Source organism: Budorcas taxicolor, chromosome 18 (assembly GCF_023091745.1).
Source record: "Budorcas taxicolor isolate Tak-1 chromosome 18, Takin1.1, whole genome shotgun sequence".
Taxonomy (NCBI): domain Eukaryota; kingdom Metazoa; phylum Chordata; class Mammalia; order Artiodactyla; family Bovidae; genus Budorcas; species Budorcas taxicolor.
Window position 1 is genome coordinate 36341458 of NC_068927.1, and position 17778 is coordinate 36359235.

The 17778-nt window shown below is 57.3% G+C and overlaps 3 protein-coding genes across 3 annotated transcripts; 1 reads left to right on the forward strand and 2 right to left on the reverse strand.

Annotated features, from left to right (window-relative positions):
- The first annotated feature begins 76 nt into the window (after positions 1-76).
- On the forward strand, positions 77-3697 carry NOL3 (nucleolar protein 3). The gene is made up of 4 exons (XM_052655338.1): positions 77-285; positions 2704-3006; positions 3157-3462; positions 3558-3697. The coding sequence occupies exons 2-4, from the start codon at positions 2712-2714 to the stop codon at positions 3563-3565; spliced, it is 609 nt and encodes a 202-aa protein (XP_052511298.1). The 5' UTR covers positions 77-285; positions 2704-2711; the 3' UTR covers positions 3566-3697.
- Positions 3698-4986: 1289 nt separating this feature from the next.
- Positions 4987-12164, reverse strand: MATCAP1 (microtubule associated tyrosine carboxypeptidase 1). The gene is made up of 7 exons (XM_052656370.1): positions 12117-12164; positions 8680-9305; positions 8454-8597; positions 8038-8170; positions 6873-7178; positions 6671-6768; positions 4987-5377 (listed from the first exon to the last, which is right to left on the reverse strand). The coding sequence occupies exons 2-7, from the start codon at positions 9247-9249 to the stop codon at positions 5213-5215; spliced, it is 1416 nt and encodes a 471-aa protein (XP_052512330.1). The 5' UTR covers positions 9250-9305; positions 12117-12164; the 3' UTR covers positions 4987-5212.
- A 511-nt stretch (positions 12165-12675) lies between these two features.
- Positions 12676-17681, reverse strand: EXOC3L1 (exocyst complex component 3 like 1). Its single transcript, XM_052656568.1, has 13 exons — positions 17636-17681; positions 17264-17424; positions 16963-17182; positions 15480-16092; positions 15283-15400; positions 15021-15146; positions 14821-14921; positions 14519-14629; positions 13649-13778; positions 13405-13527; positions 13156-13311; positions 12940-13064; positions 12676-12865 (listed from the first exon to the last, which is right to left on the reverse strand). The coding sequence occupies exons 1-13, from the start codon at positions 17679-17681 to the stop codon at positions 12676-12678; spliced, it is 2220 nt and encodes a 739-aa protein (XP_052512528.1).
- Between the last annotated feature and the right edge of the window lie 97 nt (positions 17682-17778).

Sequence of the window (17778 nt, forward strand, 5' to 3'; positions counted from 1 at the left end):
TCCCCGCGTCCGGAGAAGAACGGCCCCCTTTCCCCACCCCCTCCCGGTTCCCGGCAGCCCTGGCCGCCCCGCCCCCGCTGCAGCTGCTGCTCCCATCCCCACCCCGCCTGGCCCTTTCTGCCTCGTCATCTCCTGCCCTGCCGAGGCTCGACCCGTGAGTGGGGCCGCCAGGAGCGCAGGGACCGGGAGCCCCACCGAACCCCTCCCCCTCCGGCTGGGGGAGGGAAGAGAAACTGAGTTTGGGCGAAATCCGTGCCCGATCACCACCAGCAGCCGTGCGCGAAGGTCTGTAAGCCCCGCCCCTCTCCTCCCCTCTCCCCTCCCCTCCCTTCCGCAGGACTTAGCTCTGGGGCTGGGTGGAGGGATGGATGTTGAGTTCGCAGGTGCGCGGTCTTCGGCGCTGGCCCACCGCCTTCGCTCCTTAGCGAAAGAACGCGAGCAGGGAGCAAGGTGGGGAGGGCGGCAGAGACCCCCGACCACGCGTGCTAACTGGAGCCGCCAGGTCCTCTGGGAAGAATCTGGGCTGTGACCATTGAAGGACATAACTTCGATATTCTGAGAATTAAATCTCAGAGGATCCAGACTAGCTGGGGTCTCTGCTGTCCAGACAGGACAAAAGGCAGGACTTGAGGTAACTAGAGGAGGAAGCTAACATGAAAATAATTTGGGGAGGAGGGAGAAAAAAGGAGGGGCCAAACTAATATGTCCCCTCCCTCTCTGCACCTGTACACAGTGGGTTCTGCCCTCCCTCCCTTCCTGCACTCTTGACTGGGGGGACAGATTTTGGAAACCTCAAGTAAGACGGCAGAGGATCCATGGTACACAGTCCGGTGATGTCAGCCTAGTGAGGGTGTATGATGTTCACTGGGATACAGAGGAGAAGGAAAGAATCTGCCTCTGGGACACTTGGGCATTGGGGTAAACGAGGGGACATTTGAGTCTTGAAGATGGGTCCACCACTTGGAGGGAGAAAGGGGATTCCAGGCCCAGGGAACAGTGTCTACAGTTTGGGAAGTGCTGGTACTGAATGGTTGAGGAAAGTGAGGGAAAGCCTGCTATCTAAGGGCTGGGAAGTGAACAGATAGTCTGGATTCTCTCTGGTGATCCCACGAGGGTTGAGGGACAGGTAGTCATGGTTGGCATTCTGCTTGGCCAGACCCCTCGTAATTCAGGCTGGAGCTAGCCACTTGGTCTGTCTGAGCCTGTCTCCTCCTCTGTAAAATGGGCACAATAATCCTACCCTAGAGAGTTGTCAAAGTCACTGTTCTGTAGGGTGATGGGACAGGAGTGAGAGGTGCTGGGAGAGACTGTTACAGGAGATGAGGGGTGGAGGGAGATGTCGATTCTCACTGAGATGTCAGTGGAGGAGCAGCATTTGTCACAGATGGGACATGAAGGGAAAGGGAAGGGCAAAGGGTCTCTGCTCATAGCCTGAGGGAAGGGCTGACACCTCAGTAGGGCTAGGAGGGGTGCAATAACCAGGGAGGCATAGCATGACAGCAGGCAGTGAGAGAGATGGGGGTTAAGACCAAATCCTCTCTCCCAGACTTAGAGCCAGGTAAGGAGGTGAAGGAGGGACCCCAAAGAGAGGATGAAACCCTTGGACAAAGCCAAAGCCAAGGGAGATGGACTGAGAACGGGAGTGGCCCAGGGCCTGACCTAATTGCCCCTTAATGCCAGGGACCTTGCTGCCTGGGTCAGGTGACCCAAGAGGAGATGGGCCATTGTCCTTGGCTGTTGATAAGTGAACAAAGCAGATTAATTTCTGCCCAAGGCCTGCTGTTGGGGTGGTGACAGCCTCTCAAAATGGGAGGATCCACTGAGGAAAACAGTGAAAGTTTGACAATTGCTGGTAGCTTTTATGAGTTGGGTCCTGGATACTTCAAGATGATGGCTGTGAATCATTCTCAGGGCAGCAGGGAGACAGTTTGGTCTCAGGTATGTCAGAAGATCTTGGTCAGAGCTAATACTCAGGAGGACTCAGGTATCTCTACTCAGGTATTAGGGAACCAGGAGAATCTAGGAAACCACACTGGGGTTCCAACACGTGGTGGTATCGGTGAGGGGGTGCAGAGGCAGGGGCCTGTCCTGGAAGGATGGACCTCAGAGTCAGGATAAGGGTCTGGACTTCCTCCGGCAGGTGAGAGGAGCGGGAAGACTCTCAGCACTTTGGGATCTGGGAGGGGAGATATGGAGCTTTGCAGGGTCTAGGCTGGAAGTGAAAGACTAGACTCAGTGGTGAAGTTGACAGAAGTATTCGGCAGATAGACTGGAAAGGAACTTGATTGCAAGCTGGGTGTGGGTTATCAGGACCAGCTGTAAGTTGGGGAAGCAGGTTGGGAAAGAGAAGTTAGGTTGGATAAACTAGGTCCGAATCTCTCGAGGTATCTACAGGTGGCAGGGGCTCAGGAGGAAGGACCTGCTTGGGGAGAGCAGTCAGAGTAGATGAGGGTCCTGGGATAGCTAGGGGAGGAGAGGAGTGCCACAGTTAACATTTAGGGGCCGAAGGTGAAGCCAGAGGGAGAAATAAGACAGAAAAGGTCAGGGAGGCAGGATCGGTGCTGCGCTGCGGGCCTGACAAACCGCAGAGATCCAGGTGAACTTAGACCCCAGCCACGGATGTTCACTGGGGCCCCGGGAGAGAGGTCAAAAGCGGGGGAGCTCCGGCCCCCACTACCTCTCGGCCCCCCACCTCCCATGCAGCCCCTACCATGGGCAACACCCAGGAGAGGCCATCAGAGACGATCGACCGCGAGCGGAAACGCCTGGTAGAGACGCTGCAGGCGGACTCGGGGCTGCTGCTGGATGCGCTGCTGGCACGGGGCGTGCTCACCGGGCCCGAGTACGAGGCTCTAGACGCGCTGCCTGACGCCGAACGCAGGGTGCGCCGCCTGTTGCTGCTGGTGCAGAGCAAGGGCGAGGCTGCCTGCCAGGAGCTGCTGAGCTGCGCCCAGCGAACTGTGCGGGCGCCCGATCCCGCCTGGGACTGGCAGCACGTGAGGACCGGTGAGAGCGCGCGGGGGAGGCGGAGCCTAGGTCAGGGGAGGGGGCGTGGCATGAGGGCATCGATCTGTGGTCTTCCCCAAAGACTCGAACGTGTGCAGAGGAAACCACCGAGGATAAACTGAGCCTGAGACACTCCCACCTCCGCCGTAGGCTACCGGGAACGAAGCTATGACCCTCCATGCCCAGGCCACTGGACTCCCGGGGCTGCTGACTCAGGGACCACGTGCCCCTGGCTGCCCAGAGCTCCAGAATCCGATGAGGCCCGGGGTCCTGAGGACTCCGAGGCAGCACAATCCGGAACCCCCGAGGAAGCTGAGCCAGAGCTGGAAGCCGAGACTTCTGAAGGGGCTGAACCGGAGTTGGACCCCCAAATGGATCCGGAACCAGAGGCAGAGCCAGAGCCAGAGGCGGAGCCAGAGCCAGAGCCTGACTTCGAGGCTGAAGACGAGCCTGAAGGTGTGAGGATACCTAAACCTGGCGGGAGGGTGTGGCCTGGGAGGCAGAAGAGGCGGGGCTCTATCTGAATGACCACGCCCCTCTATTATTTTTAGATTCCTGAAAGCCGTAGCACCCACAGGCCGCTCTTCGTCCTAGCAGCATGAGGTCTGGGATCCCGCCAAGGTGGGGTCAGATGCCACCAAGGTTCCATCTGGCCCAGTACCACTGAAAGTGAATAAATTCTGGAGGGTCAGCCTGGAGTCTGATTGTGGCTCTTTGCCTAGGAACGAGGGTGTGGATGTGTGCCTCTAAGTCCCAAAGTCTTTGGGCAGTCCTGTCCCCATGGCACAGTTCTCAGCCCATTTCTGTCCTCAACAGTACAAGCTGTACCCCTGGAGACCCCAGACCCAGGTCTCCAGTGGGACAAGGGCCAGATCCTTGGGCCCTGCTCCATGGCCCTTTTATCCTCATGAACCATTTGGGGACATGTGTCATCACCAGCCCCACCTAAGAAAGCCCCTAGCACTGGCACAAAGGGCCAGGAAAGGAGTACTTATCTCCACTTAGAGAAAGCTAGACTCACAGCCTTGGGAAGGGAGATTAAGAGAAAGAGGAAGTGATCGTGAGTAGATGAAGCCGACACACTTAATTATAATTGTTTTAATTGGCTTCTCTCAGGACTGGGAGCTCAGTGAGGATTCTGACCAGTTAACTGGTACACAGAAGGCGCTCTATACATATTCAATGACCAAAGGAATAAGGACTTTCCAGCTGTGTTTCCAAGTTTTCAAATGGAAAAACTAAGGCCAAGGGTGGAAGCAGGGCTGGGTCAACCTCACACAGCTGAGTCTGAGGTGAAACCAGAAGCAACAATCATCTTGGCACCTCTCCTGGTTAAGGAGAGGCTCAGAACTTGGAACCACCGGGGGCCTGCCCCTCAGGCTTGATTGTGGATGCTGCCTGCCTATGCCAACCTCTGCCAGAGACCAGCTGCGAGGGTGTGGGCAAAGACAGGGACAGCAGAGGCCAGTGCAGGGGTTGAGGGCAAGGCCAGGGGAGCTCTCGGCTTGACTCACAGGCCTATGTATATGTGAGGGAGGGCAGGGATGTGTATTGGTGGGGCTAGGAACAGTCAGTGCCTTTCAGAGGAGCCCTGTTCCCTCCATCGAACTTTCAGAAGCCCAGGACACACAGCACAGAAATAGGGAATACACACAATGATGATGGGAGAGGCAAAATGCTGGAAAGCACACCCCAGCCCAGCTGGGTCTCTACTACCAGGATCCCTGCTCCTCGAGTCTGTGTGAAAGCCAGGACAGCAGGCTCAGGCAGTCACCCCAGGAGAAGGGAGATCCCCACCAGGACCCAGTGAGAGGTAGACAGCGTGAAAGCTGAAGGAGCACCAAGGGGCCAGGTGGGGGATGAAAAGATTGGAGTACGCAGACACCCAAAGCCATCTCATGCAAGAACAAGTTTCTACTCCCACCCCGCCCCTCCTCAATGCCCATCCATGCTCAGCTTCCCTCCCACCCTCAGGCTCTTCCTTGGCTCAACAGACAGCTGGAGACAGGAGGGCAGACTCAGTTTGCCTGACATGCTGCTGTTGGCCCTTGGGGTCCAGGGAGGCTAGCACAAATTCTCTGCTGTTGCCGCTCCTCCCTCCTGAAATGCTTCTGCCCTCCCCAGGCCCCAAGAAACACCCAGGCTGTGGAAGCACAGAGCAACCAGCTTCATGTTCTGGGGGCCGATCCGGAGCCCTCAACCAGTATCAGTCAGGCAGCAGGCGGCCCAGCTCTGCCTCATCCAGCCGGTTGGTGGTCATGATGTGTTCCAGCTGCTGCCGGTAGCGCGCTAAGTCCTGCATGAAGTGGGGCACCCGGGTGTTGTCCAGCACCCCGTGGGGCCGGAGGTGATCCACATCCTCATAGGAAACCTGCAGGGAGAAAGCTGGGCCTCAGTGCAGGGTCCCCTGGTTTTCAGGCAGCTGGTCCCAGCTCTCTTCCAATAGCCCATAGCCCTTTGCTCCCAGAACCCCTCCCACTCCCCTTCTGATTCATTCCCCACGTTCTGTACCCTGTGGCTCCATCCTGTGTGTTTGCTCTTTTTCTCAAAATGTTCTTCTAAGATCTATGTGCTTCAACCCCACTCCTGTATCCAGTCCAGCTTCCCCACTTCATCTCCAAATCTGGGTATCCAACTGCCTTCCAAACACCTTTCCCTGGATACCAGGCGCCTTAGACGCCTCATAGCCAGCCTTCCTGGGTGCCAGCTTATGCAGCCTGACCCTTCTCACAGTCCCTAGGTCAGATTCCAGGGTGGGGACTTAGAATATGTCACCCTCCCACTCAGAGTGGCCACTGAGTTGAAAAGATTCCACTCTCTGAAGATCTCTCCAGCTTGCCCCTTCTTCTCCATCTGCATGGCCACTGCGGGGTTATGCCAGACCACCATCAATGCTGCAGAAGAGATGAGAAAGGCCTCCTCTTCCCCTTGCTGCTGCTGCTGCTGCTGCTAAGTCGCTTCAGTCGTGTCCAACTCTATGTGACCCCACAAACAGCAGCCCACCAGGCTCCTCCGTCCCTGGGATTCTCCAGGCAAGAACACTGGAGTGGGTTGCCATTTCCTTCTCCAATGCATGAAAGTGAAAAGTGAAAGGGAATTCACTCAGTCATGTCCGACTAGTAGCGACCCCATGGACTGCAGCCTACCAGACTCCTCTGCCCATGGGATTTTCCAGGCAAGAGTGCTGGAGTGGGTTGCCATTACCTTCTCTGCTTCCCCTTGCACTCCCTTCCATAGGCCTCTCCTCCCATATGACACACAGAGCCTTCTAAAGCCAACATCTGTGCCACCCTTCGCTTGAAGCTCCTTGGATTCCCCACTGCTTTGGATGAAGTTCAACTTCCTCAGTTTGGCACAAATACCCAGTGCCAAGGGCTTGATCCCTGGCTGTTTCTCCAGCTTGCTTCTGCAGGCCTTCCTGACTGCTCTCCTGGCCTGGAATGCTCACTTCCTTAGCAGTGTCTACACACACACCTGTGGGCTAGAAAAAGCACCTATACTGGCTGCCAGACTGTCACCTCATCGCCTGTGCTCACTCCACCCACGCTCCCCCAATGAGAGGCCTGGCACCCAGTCCTCAGTGGAGTTCCAACCAGAGGCTCAGGGAATACGGCAGTGAGGGGGAGAGCTGACTGGGACCTCTGAAGGCCCTGTGGCCCCTCACCTTGCCCAGCGAGGTCAGCAGTGGGAAGTCGATGGTCTGGCGATGCCGCAGAATGCGCAGGATGCCATCCAGGTATACCTGGTCCTTGCTGAAGCAGCCTGTGGGCAAAGAGGGCCGTGAGCCCTAGGTCCAAAGCCCCACCCTCACCTTCCCGCCCCAGGTCGAGGCACTCCCCCGCCAACCCCCGAGGACTGGTGCCCACCAGGCAGCGAGGTGTCAGTCTGGCCGCGCTTGGCACGCACGCAGTACTCCCAGCGCACATCGGCATCCTGCACGTAGCGCGCCAGGTCCTGGAAGAGCTGGCGAAAGGACATGCGGGCGGCACGATGTATCGTATAGTAGAGCAGTGCCGCGCGCCACAGGAAGGGCTGCTTGCGGAACAGCACGCTGTGCAGGCTGGCCAGGCCCTCCTCCGTGGGGTTTGCTGGCCGCAGCCCGTACTGCTGCCGGCCCTCGGCACTGTGCCACGGCTGTCGTGCGTTGTTCACGCCCCGAAGGTAGTGGGTACCTGTGGGGAGGGCAAAGAAGAGGCTGGGCTGAGCATCCAGGGGGTCTTCCTGCCTGGCCCTATCTGGGCCCTGCTCTGCCTGGCTGGACCTCTATCCGGTGACTCACATAGCTTTATGTCCCTAAAATCAGGCTCTCACACAAGCCTCTCCACCCCATACCCATACTCACCCAACCTAAGGCATCATCAAGACTATCTTCAGGTAAACTCACACCCAAGGATCCAGAGGTTCACACACATGAATCCTCCCCCACCCGTCCAGGACTACACACACACAATTCTCCCAAACTAACACTGCTCCCCCACCCCACCTCCCGCAGCCCCCTAAAGAGGCCAGTCCCATACCCTTGCATGCCCATCTCATGCTGACATATTCAGCAAAAACCCTTTTGCCCAGAGCAACACGATTCTTGACGAGGAGTGACAGACATGAAAGAATAGTAATTCGTGTCCTATGCCTGCCTTTCCAGCCTGGCCAGTCCCTTCCTAAATCCATCTGTGTCTTCAGCCAGTTCCCTTCCCAGAATCTGAACTTGTATCCACCGTGGAAGGCCTGTACTGTGGCTAGACTAGTGGGGCCCTTAGGGTTCTCCCTCTGGCCTGTCTGGGCCTCAGCAGTCTTGCCCCACGGACAAGGGAAATCAGAGAAGAAGCTGAGGGAGGAAAAGATATCCAAAAGAAACAGGAAATGAGGGTGAGCCCAAAGAGTGGGCTGGCATGTTCTGGCGTATCTCTGTGAGCCTGAGGGAGGAGGTGGCTGCTGGTGAAGGGAAGGGGAAAAATGAGAGGGGGTGGAATTACTGGGACCCCTCACTGCCCCACCCCCATGTCCCAGCCCACCCACCTACCACACCCTGACCTATCTCGTGCCGCAGCATGCCCTCCAACCAATACTGGCGGGCTCCAGTCAGGTTGATGGCCAATGTTGGTCGGCTGTTCTCCACCATCATCACTGCCTGGGACAGCAGGTCCTCACTCAGCTGCACCACTACCTGTGGGTGGCAGAGACGCACGTCATGGCCACCAACCCCGGGGGCCAGTGGGGAGGTGGACCTGCTGATGCCACAGGGGAGCCAGGCCCGAAACTTGGCCACAATACCCACCCTGCCCCACTGCTGCTTGGAGCCAGCTCCCACCTGACTGGGGCAGGGACAGGAGCAGGGCTGGCCTGAGGTCACTAGCTCCACCAGAACAGAGCTGGGCCTGGCACTGCCCAGTCTGGCAGTGTGGTTGGAAGCGGGTGGAAAAGGGGTATCACTGACAGCGTGAGCTCACCTCCCCGACGCAGCCCTCCTTCTGCATGTATCTGCGCACAATGGACCAGATCTGGCACTTGGTCAGCAGCTGGCCCCCCGTTGCAGCCTCGAAGTGTTCATAGGTCCCAAACTTCTCCAGGACAGCCTCGATGATGCCAACTGCCTGCACAGAGGGCCGCAGCAGCAGGTCAGGCTGGACCGCTCAAGTGGTCCGGGCTGGGGTGAGGCGGGCAGTTGTCACTGACCTGATGAATGAACTGTCCAGAGGCCTCACAGTATTTCTCCAGCACAGCCGTGGGCATGGGTTCCTGGTACTCGAACTGTGGGTTGTAGGTGTAATGGGACTGGAAGAACTTGTCCCGCTCGCGGTCCATATTGGTTGGCCGCAGAGCCACCAACATGCAGGGGCTCTTGCTGGCACCGTGGCCTGCCTCCTTTCGAGCCTTAGCAATATGAGGCAGGGAGGCTGCAGGCCGCAGGGTGCCCCTACCTGGGTCCCGTCCCCGTCCAGGCGGGGCCCGATTCTGGGTGCTGCCTCCTCGCCGGCCAGTACTGTTCACGGTGTAGGTGCTCTCGCTGCGCCGCATGTGTCCACGGCGGCCCAAGTGCAGCTCTGAGAAGGGCTGCCTCTCCGCCCGGGGCTGCAGGGCTGAGGGGACGGACAGAGCCAGGGGCAGGGCCAGGGACTGAGGCCAGGGGAACAGCGCTGTCCCATTTCGGTCTGAGGGCCCCGGCCTATGGGCCAAGGAGGAGGGGCTGGCTGGCGGGCTGGGAGGTGCCTGCTCATACACCTGAGCACCTGAGTCCAGCACCATTCTGTTCTGGAGGGCACATCCGGCTGGGTCACTCCAGCTCCCCACACCGTCGACTTCTGGAGACACAGGAAGGATGTGGAGGCCAGCAATGAGTGGGTATGGCCTCAGGGCCAGCAGGCCCTGTGCCCCCTCACCTCCACCCTAGTTAGTCCATTCCCTGGACTGGGGGAAAGCAGGAGGAAGTCTCATACATCCACGCAGATGGTGGTTCCTCAAATCCCCTTAGCCCATGAGCTTCTGAGAGTAAGGCCTAAGCCCCCCACTCATGATTCTAATCCCTGTGCTCAGAGCCCACCCAGACTGGGAATTTGGTACAGTGTAGCCTCAGCTGCCAGGATGAAAGGTGAGGGGGTCTCACTACCTTCTATCTGCCTTCTACCTCTGGCATTTTCTCAGTCTCACTCCGCCCCTCCCACCCAGCTCCATCCACTTCCTCCAGCCCATTGGGCCTACCTGCCCCATGCTTATGCTAGTCCCTCCACCTGGAATGCTCTCTTCCCCCTGGGCCATCTGTTCAAATCTAAATTAGAACCAGCTTTTTGTAAGCAGAGGGAAAGTTCAGCCAATCCAAGCCAATCCCTGGGTGTCTCCTATCAGAGCCATCTTCCTAGTGGTCATCCAAGGCCAGTGTCAGGACGGTTACCCCAACTCTGTACCAGGGCTCAGTCTAACCCAGTCTCTCCCCAGAGACTGACCAAAGGCTCCATCCTCCGAACTCTCCTGTCTACTCAGGGACACAATTCCAGCATCTCTCCTTTTTCCTACATCTCCTACATCATCAGTCTCTTCCATTCTGCTGGATTCTTCCCGTCAGTATAAACACATGCTGTTATTTCTCCATCTTAAAAAACAAAACCCTCACTTGACCCCATAGCTTCACTGCATCTCCCTCCAGCTGCTTCTCAGGGTAATACAACACTCCAAGTCATCTATACTCAGTCTTTATCTAGTTCCTTCTTTCCTAAATTTCACTTCAAGTAGGGACTTCTGGCCCCTGCTCTCTATCAAACTGACCTGACCAAGGTCACCAATGATCTTCATGTTGATCAGTAGAACTTGACAAAGTTAATGACTTCATCTCAGCTTGGCCACATCTTCCACTTGGTTCTTGAATACACTGGGACATAGTTCGCCCATCTCACTAGCTGCTTGTTCTTGTCTTCCTTGCTGGTCATCCCTGTCTTTCTGACCTCTTAACACCATGATGTGGAGAGACACTGCTTTGGGAAAGATCCCGCTGTTCTCCTAACTTGCTACAATAAATCCTTCCTTACCCGCCCCTCCCCTGGAAAAAAAAAAAAAAACTCTAATGTCCAGAACTTGAAAACTTCTCTTCTCCATTTATGCTCTCTCCCTGGGTGATCTCATCCACTCTCATGGTTTTAAATATGTCAGCCCAAACTTCTTTCATAAACTTCAGACTAGTGTTCTCTGTGTGTAAGTTGCTCAGCTATTTTCAACTCTTTGCAACCCTATGAACTGTAACCCACCAGGCTCCTATGTCCATGGAATTCTCCAGGCAAGAATACTGGATACGGAGTGGGTTGCCATTCCCTTCACCAGGGATTTTCCCAACCCAGGTCTCCTGCATTGCAGGCAGATTCTTTACCATCTGAAACACAGGGAAGCCCCTCAAACTATGTTGTCAGTTCTCAATTCAACATGTTTACTTGAATGTATAACAGGCATCTCAAACTGAAAATGTCCCTGTCTGGAACGCTTTCCCCTCATATAACAGCAGGGGTCACTCTCACTTTCCTCAGATTTCTGTACAAATATCCTGTTAGAAAAGCCTTCCCAACACACCCTCTATAAGACAGTAAACCTCCTCTAAACCCTCTCCACCAGAACCTCGCCTTCCCTACAATATTGTCCTCCAATGCAGTCATCACCATCTGAAGTACAGTATATGTGACTATTGTCTGTTTTCTCCTTCTAAGTGTTCACAGCTGTGTCCCCAGAACAGTTGTTCAGTAAAGGAATGAAACCGAGAGCCCTTGTCCGTCTCAGAACTGGAATCATTCCCTCCCTGCACATGGCTTCCCCAGCCAGTTCTGATCCCTTCTCCCCTCCTCCCAGCATTCTGCCTAGTGACAAGCTGCTGGATGATTTCAGGCTCAGGCTTCCTTTCCCTCAACTAACCATACACTTTTCTGGAAGAAAAGTGAGAGCACTTTTCACTGCTCTCCAGGCCTCTTACTTGTACCAATCCTCTTTATCTCCCCTTCTTTCATTTGACCTACCTCTTTGGAATTACCAGGATATGCCTGTTTTTTTCATGTCTCAGGTCCTTTTGCCAAAAATGCCCTCCCAATGTCTCCCTGTAACAAACTCCTAACCATTCTTCAGGACAGGGTTTAGGCCTCACCTTCTCTGAGAAGCCTTCCCAGCGTCTTAGAGGCTCCCAGTGCCCAAGCGGCTTCTTTACCACCCTAGGCTGTTATTGTTGGAGCCCAGGTCCATGTCCCCCCACATCATCCCCTGAACTCCCTGAGGGCAGGGACGGGTCTCATTCACCTCCATGACCAAAGTACCCAGCACTAGATGCAGAATGAATGAAAGATGGTTGTGGGAGGAGCCCAGACTGAAGGCGGAGTCTGGTGATATATAAGAGGGTGTGGTCTGCGCCAGTAGGAAACTCCAAGGGAAGATAACATTGAAGAGGAGCCAATGGGTACTAGGAAATCGAGGAGGGGCGTGACCTACAGCCAATAAGTGGCAGGGGCTGGGGCAAAGGGTGTGCCCAATGGAGGGCGGGGCCAGTGGACAATGGAGCGGGGTTCCCAGGTAGATGAGGAGGGGTCCGGTCGAACGCCTTTTCGGCCTCGTGGGGGTGGGAGGATTACACCCGCGTGCCGCGCCCCCACCTGTTCAATCCTCTTCTCGCCGCCGCTGTTCCCGCTCCGCAACACAGGCCGCCGGCTGCCCAGCCCGCGGGAGCCGACGCTGGTGACGCACGGGCTCGGGCGCGCGCACGCTCAGACGAAGGAGCGCGGATTCGCGTCAATCTCTGCTGCCGCAAGAGCCCGAGGACACGGCTTGGGGTGGGGCCAGGCAGAGCCGGGGGGTGGTGTCCGCCATCGGGTCACGCCCCTGGGTGGGGTGTTGTCTTAAGCCCGCCCCCTCTGCCTCAGTTGACTGACTTCTGGCGTTGGAGACGCGAGCTCTCTGCGGGTGCGCGCACACGTAAGGGTGTAGCCTGCACACTGTGGAAGTCCCCGTACTTGGGAAAGCAGCCCACATACAGGTCTGGTACTGGGATAGGTGGGGCGCAGCCACATATCAGAACTGGAACCAGGATACCTTAGTGTGTCACTGCACTTGGACCCCCTGCCCTTCGTGGGCACTTTTATTTCATCCACCCTTCGCCAACACGTACAATTCAGGCGTATGGGGACGTGACTTTATTCTGCGGGCAGTCAGGAGTCAGGCACAGGACCCTGAGGGGAAGCAGGAGGCCACCGAGGGTGCAGGTGTTGGCACGAGGCTGAAAAGTGCTCGGTGACCAGCTGGGGGCGAGGGCTGCGGGCCGGCCCGCAGAGAGCTGAGTGCGGCCAGGCGCTGCTCTCGGGACACGTCTCCGCGCAGGTCCAGGAGGGCGGAGACGTGATCCTCGCTGTGGAGTTTACGGGTGTGTTAGCCCCGCCCAGCCCCTCCTGGGTCTCCTCCCTTCCCAGCCGGTCTTCGCACCTCACGTCGGGAAACTGTTGCCGCAAGCCTGCCACCTCGAGGCCAAGTAGCGTGGGGTCGCGGAGGTTCAGCAGCTCCTTCAATGCAAGCAGCACTGGCACACACTGAACGCTCTCCTCCAGGCCCTGAGCACGCAGGTGTTGGTCTTTCTCCAATCCTCGATCCCTATCGAATCACTAAGACTCCCGCCCATCCACTCGCCCAGCGAATTCTCACCAAACCGAGGAAAAGCTCCTGAAGCTGGGCCGCATCGTGCTGCAGGCGCTCGGCCGCCTGGGTCCTCTCGTCAGCACCGCGGCAGACTAGGCGGCCTTGCATCAGCGCACTTAGGTACTGCAGCACCACCGTACGTTCCGCCTCTACCAGCAACAGCTGTGGGGATCGCGATCAAATGGGTCCAGGATGTTTTTCGCATGGGCGCTTTGATAACCCCCGTCCCCCGCCAGCCTTTCCCTGCAGATGCACCTGGACCGCGGGATTCCGCACGTGCCGAAAGTTCTGGCAGAATCGCGCCGTCCGCTCGCACACGTCATCCAGCAGCTCTGGGCTTGAGAGCCAGCGGCGCGAGGGCAGAGCCGCGAATAGGGGCTGGGAACGGAGTTCAGAGACGTAGCTGGAGGGACGATTCAGACCCAGCATTCCCCAGCAGAGGCCCCCATGCATACGCTGTATCTCCTCCTCCCAACCCCGTCTCCCCCTGAAGCCTCACCTGTAGCTCCGCCAGCAGCGCCTCCAACACCAGGCGACAGATCCTCTTCTGCAACTTGTCCAGCTCTGCCTCCACTGGAGCCAAGACTCCGGGAACCACCCATTCGGGCTGCAGGACGGATACGGAGGAGCTGGACCGACCAAAAGGATGGCTTCAGGACCAAGGCCAAGGCCCGAGAGAACCTCTGCTGTCTAGCCACTCGGGCGCCACCTAGTGGCACAAGTGTGTCGCCTGAGGGGACAAGAAGGCCAGCTCCCTGCACTTCTGAAAGTGTGGACACAGCTGAGGCTGAAGTGGTGGGCTCAGCGAGTTAGAAGGCACACATGCCACCTGGTCCTGCCTCTAATTCGCGGTATGATCTTGAGCAAGTTATGTCTTTCAGTTTGTTTCGGTAAGAGGAGAGAGTTAATCCCAGGAGGGAGTCAAAATCATCATTAACTTGTTTGTCCTCTCTTGCCCACACCCCAGAGAACATAAAACCCAAGAGGAAGGGAATATTTTTGTTATATTCACAGAGATAACGCTAGACGTTACCTGGCACAGAATAGGGCCTTGATAAATATTTGTTGAATGAATGAATAATTGAACACTCTGTGCCAGGTACTGTGGTAGGTACTTTATATCTATAATCTCACGTGAGTCTCAGAAGGTCCATTATTACCCATATACTATCGACGACAGAAGCAAAATTCAGAGAGATTAGATAACTGGCCCAAGGTCACAGAGCTAGTAATTAGGAGAACTAGGATTGGAACCCCAGGGTTACGTGAGTCTAAAATTCCTAAAGGCCCAGTGTAGGCTAGATCAATACTGAATCGATGTTCAGTCAGGGGTTAGTGGAGGTGGCGTTCTGTGGGCACATCCTGGTACCTGAGTGCTAACTGGTGGTTGAGGGTGGCCAGTAGGTAGGGCACGTAATGAGGGACCACTGCTTCCCCGCCGAAATGGTCTCGGGAGAATCGGATCAGAGCATCGCTGAAGCTGCAAAGAGCAGAGGTGGCTCCGGTACCTGCTGTCACTCTGGTACAACCCCAGTCCTTAGTACTCTGGCCCCACCTCCAAGATACCCAAGGCCCTGTTTTGAAGGAGTCCTTTCCCATGGGTGTGTCTGATCACTCAGAACCCCTTAGGGCTGCCCAGGAGCAGGGCCAGGAGTTGGGAGTGGGTCAGACCTCCTCAGGAAGGTGCTCAGTTCTGATAGTGCCATGCCATGCATCCGCTGCTGCAGTGACACACTGACCATTCTGGTCACACGAATGTTCTCTTCCAGGATCTACAGGTAGGGATGGGCAGCCATTAGCGGGGTCCTGGTCCTGCCCTCCTTCCCTTTCCCTGTGAGGGCTGCCCCCAGGTCTCGCCACTTTTCACCCACCTGCAGCACGATGGCTGGCATTGGCGAGTGGTAGAAGCCAGACAGATCTGTGTCGGGTTCCTGCTCACGGCCCCACTCGACTACCTCCCCATCCAGTGCCTTCTGCAGCCACTGGGCCACCTTTGCCTGGGGAAGGGGGGCAAGGAGCAGCAGGATGTAGCAGGGCACTGACACTGCTAGAGACGGGTAGATACATGACTCCACAAATACAGGCCCACGGGTGGCGGCGGAACTGCTCTGAACCTGGGCTCCAACTACTCACCTGGACTTTGGCCACAAATGTTGCCTCCAACTGCTCAATGTTTTCCAGGGTCAGGAGGGGCTCCAGATCAGACACATCAGCCTCAGGCCCCAACTCCAGGCTCCCCATCATTTCTGGCCTGGAGATGGGTTGCCCAGTGTTACACGGAGCCCCCAGCCTTTGATGTCCCCATTCCCTACTGCCCCAGAGACACTGACCCCTGGTACACATGCAGCGCCCAGTGCAGCAGGGTGAAGGTGTCGGCTTCTTCCAACTCAGGCCCTTCCAGGAGTTGCTGCAGGCAGCGCCGCAGGCCGTCATGCAGGGTGTGGGCCCACAACTGGACAACTTTGTAGTGTGGTGGGCAGCAGGGTGCTACCAGAGCCTCAGCCATGGCCAACTCGGCTGGCAGAGCCACCCGCAGAGCCTCCAGCCACTTTGCTAGTGCCCCAGGCCCAGGTTGCAGAGATGTCCCGAAGTGGACCCGCTCCAAGCCCTGCTGTAGTGCACGCAGACAGCGCTGCCGCCAGTCCCGTGGAGCCTGCTCCAGGGAGGTGGTGCGCCCAGCATCCACCTCAGCCACACGCACAGCAGCCACCAGCAAGGCTGGGTCCTCCCGGGCCAGCTGCCCTGCAGCCCCTGCGGCCGCCTCCACAGCCTGGCCCAGAGCCTCAGCCAGAGGGCCCAGCCCCTCGAAGACTGGCAACTCCAGGCCCCCAAGAGGTGCACACGTCTCCTCTTGCAGCTGCTCCAGTTCCCGAAGGCTCACATAGGCTTCCAAGAGCTGCTGGGCGTCAATCAGGGTCTGTGTGTGGGCCACTGCAGCTGGCACTAATCAGAGAGAAGAGACAGCCTTGAGTCTAAACCTTTCCACCTGTGCAGTGGGTACAGCAGTGGATGTTGATGCCCTGGGGCTGGGGTGATGTGTAAAAGATTTAATGATCAGTACAGTAGAGCACTGGCCAGCCTGAAAAGACCCAGGGAAGGGCCTACATGGTGGTTAGGGTGTAAACCCTTGAGTTGATGAAATAGAAGGAAGGGAGAAACTTGGCGGAGGGAGTCATGCCAGTGGCTATTTGACCACCCTGTTAGGGAAATAGTTCAGTATATAACAGCCAAGTTGGGCAGAGCCACAGGTATCAGTCCTGACTCAGACATTCCATGCTTGTACGGTGCTTTGTTGCTCAGTCATGTCTGACTCTTTGCGACCCCATGGACTGTAGCCCACCAGGCTCCTCTGTCCAGTGGGATTCTCCAGGCAAGAATACTGGAGTGGGTTGCCATGCCTTCCTCCAGGGGATCTTCCCAACTCAGGGATTGAACCCAGGTCTCCCTTGTTGCAGGTGGATTCTTTACTACTGAGCCACCTGGGAAGCCTAAGAGTACTAGCGTGGGTAGCCTATCCCTTTTCCAAGGGATCTTCCCGACCCAGGAATAAAACCAGGGACTCCTGCATTATAAACGGATTCTTTACCAGCTAAGCTACCAGGGAAGCCCTCCTATGCTTGGGAACCCCAGAATGAGCTAACAGGCACCCTGCTTCATACGTCATCTGGAGCCTGTATTACTCTCTGGAAGGGCCCCGATGTGTCCCTCCATGCAATTTCCCACTGGCATCCCAGTCCCTTGATCAGCGACAAGCCCCTTGGTGCTTGTCAACCAGCTGGCAGAGGGCTGAGGCCGAGGGCCAGGCACACTCACCAGCTCGCAGCCGGGGCAGCAGCTGAGACAGGGCCTGCAGTTGTTTGTGCTGCACAACCTGCTCCCGCAGGGGTTCTAGGGTCTGCGCAGCCTCAGCCATATCCCGGAGCAGCCCATGGGCCTGGCCCAGGGCCTCATGGGCTCCCCGCACGGCCTCGAGGGCCTGGGCCAGCTGCCACACCCCGGTCTTCACACCCTCCAGGTATGACTGCACCACCGACTGTGGGAGGGAGGCAGGCAGTGAGGCCTTGCCAGCCCTTCAGCTCGCCCCCAGCACTCCTGCCTCCTGCCCGATGCCCACCTTGATGCGTGCTTCCAGAGAACAGGTCCGCTGCACCTCGCGGCTCCGGTACTGGCCCAGCCTGGCCAGCTGCTCTGGCCGGTAGAAGATGCCTGAGGCCCACTTGAGTGCTGCACCCCGGGCCAGCTGCTCCGCCCTCTCCTGCTCCGGCCACTCCGGCCCTGGGCAGGAAGAGCCTGGGCAGCTGCGTCAATTGGGCTAGGCTTGCAGGAAGTGGCTGCCGAATCTGCTCCCCTTCCTACCCCTCAGCCTGTCCCCCAGGGTGGTCCACTCCTCTCCCCACCCTACAGAGAGCTCCAGTCAGACCCCAACCCACCATCCCCATCTTTCTTGCCACCATCCCTCCCTCGGCCCACCCAGAAGGGCTCATACCAGTGGGGAGTACGGGCTGCGTTTTGTCCCTGGCTGCCGAGTCCATGGCTGGAGGAGCTGGAGCGGAGTGAGGGCAAAGGTCCAGGTTAGAGCAGGCAAAGTGGGCACTCCTCTGAGCTACTGTGTGCATCTAGGCCCCTCTG

Coding starts and splice junctions, on each gene's coding strand:
- EXOC3L1 (XM_052656568.1), bottom strand. CDS start 17,681: ATGGACTCGGCAGCCAGGGACAAAACGCAGCCCGTACTCCCCACTG. Junction 17,183..17,263: donor CTCTGGAAGCACGCATCAAG/GTGGGCATCGGG, acceptor TCCCTCCCACAG/TCGGTGGTGCAGTCATACCT. Junction 13,065..13,155: donor AGGAGCTTTTCCTCGGTTTG/GTGAGAATTCGC, acceptor CTGCGTGCTCAG/GGCCTGGAGGAGAGCGTTCA.
- NOL3 (XM_052655338.1), top strand. CDS start 2,712: ATGGGCAACACCCAGGAGAGGCCATCAGAGACGATCGACCGCGAGCGG. Junction 3,007..3,156: donor CTGGCAGCACGTGAGGACCG/GTGAGAGCGCGC, acceptor CCTCCGCCGTAG/GCTACCGGGAACGAAGCTAT.
- MATCAP1 (XM_052656370.1), bottom strand. CDS start 9,249: ATGGTGCTGGACTCAGGTGCTCAGGTGTATGAGCAGGCACCTCCCAGC. Junction 8,598..8,679: donor CTGGACAGTTCATTCATCAG/GTCAGTGACAAC, acceptor CCCTCTGTGCAG/GCAGTTGGCATCATCGAGGC. Junction 8,171..8,453: donor AGGAGGGCTGCGTCGGGGAG/GTGAGCTCACGC, acceptor TGCCACCCACAG/GTAGTGGTGCAGCTGAGTGA.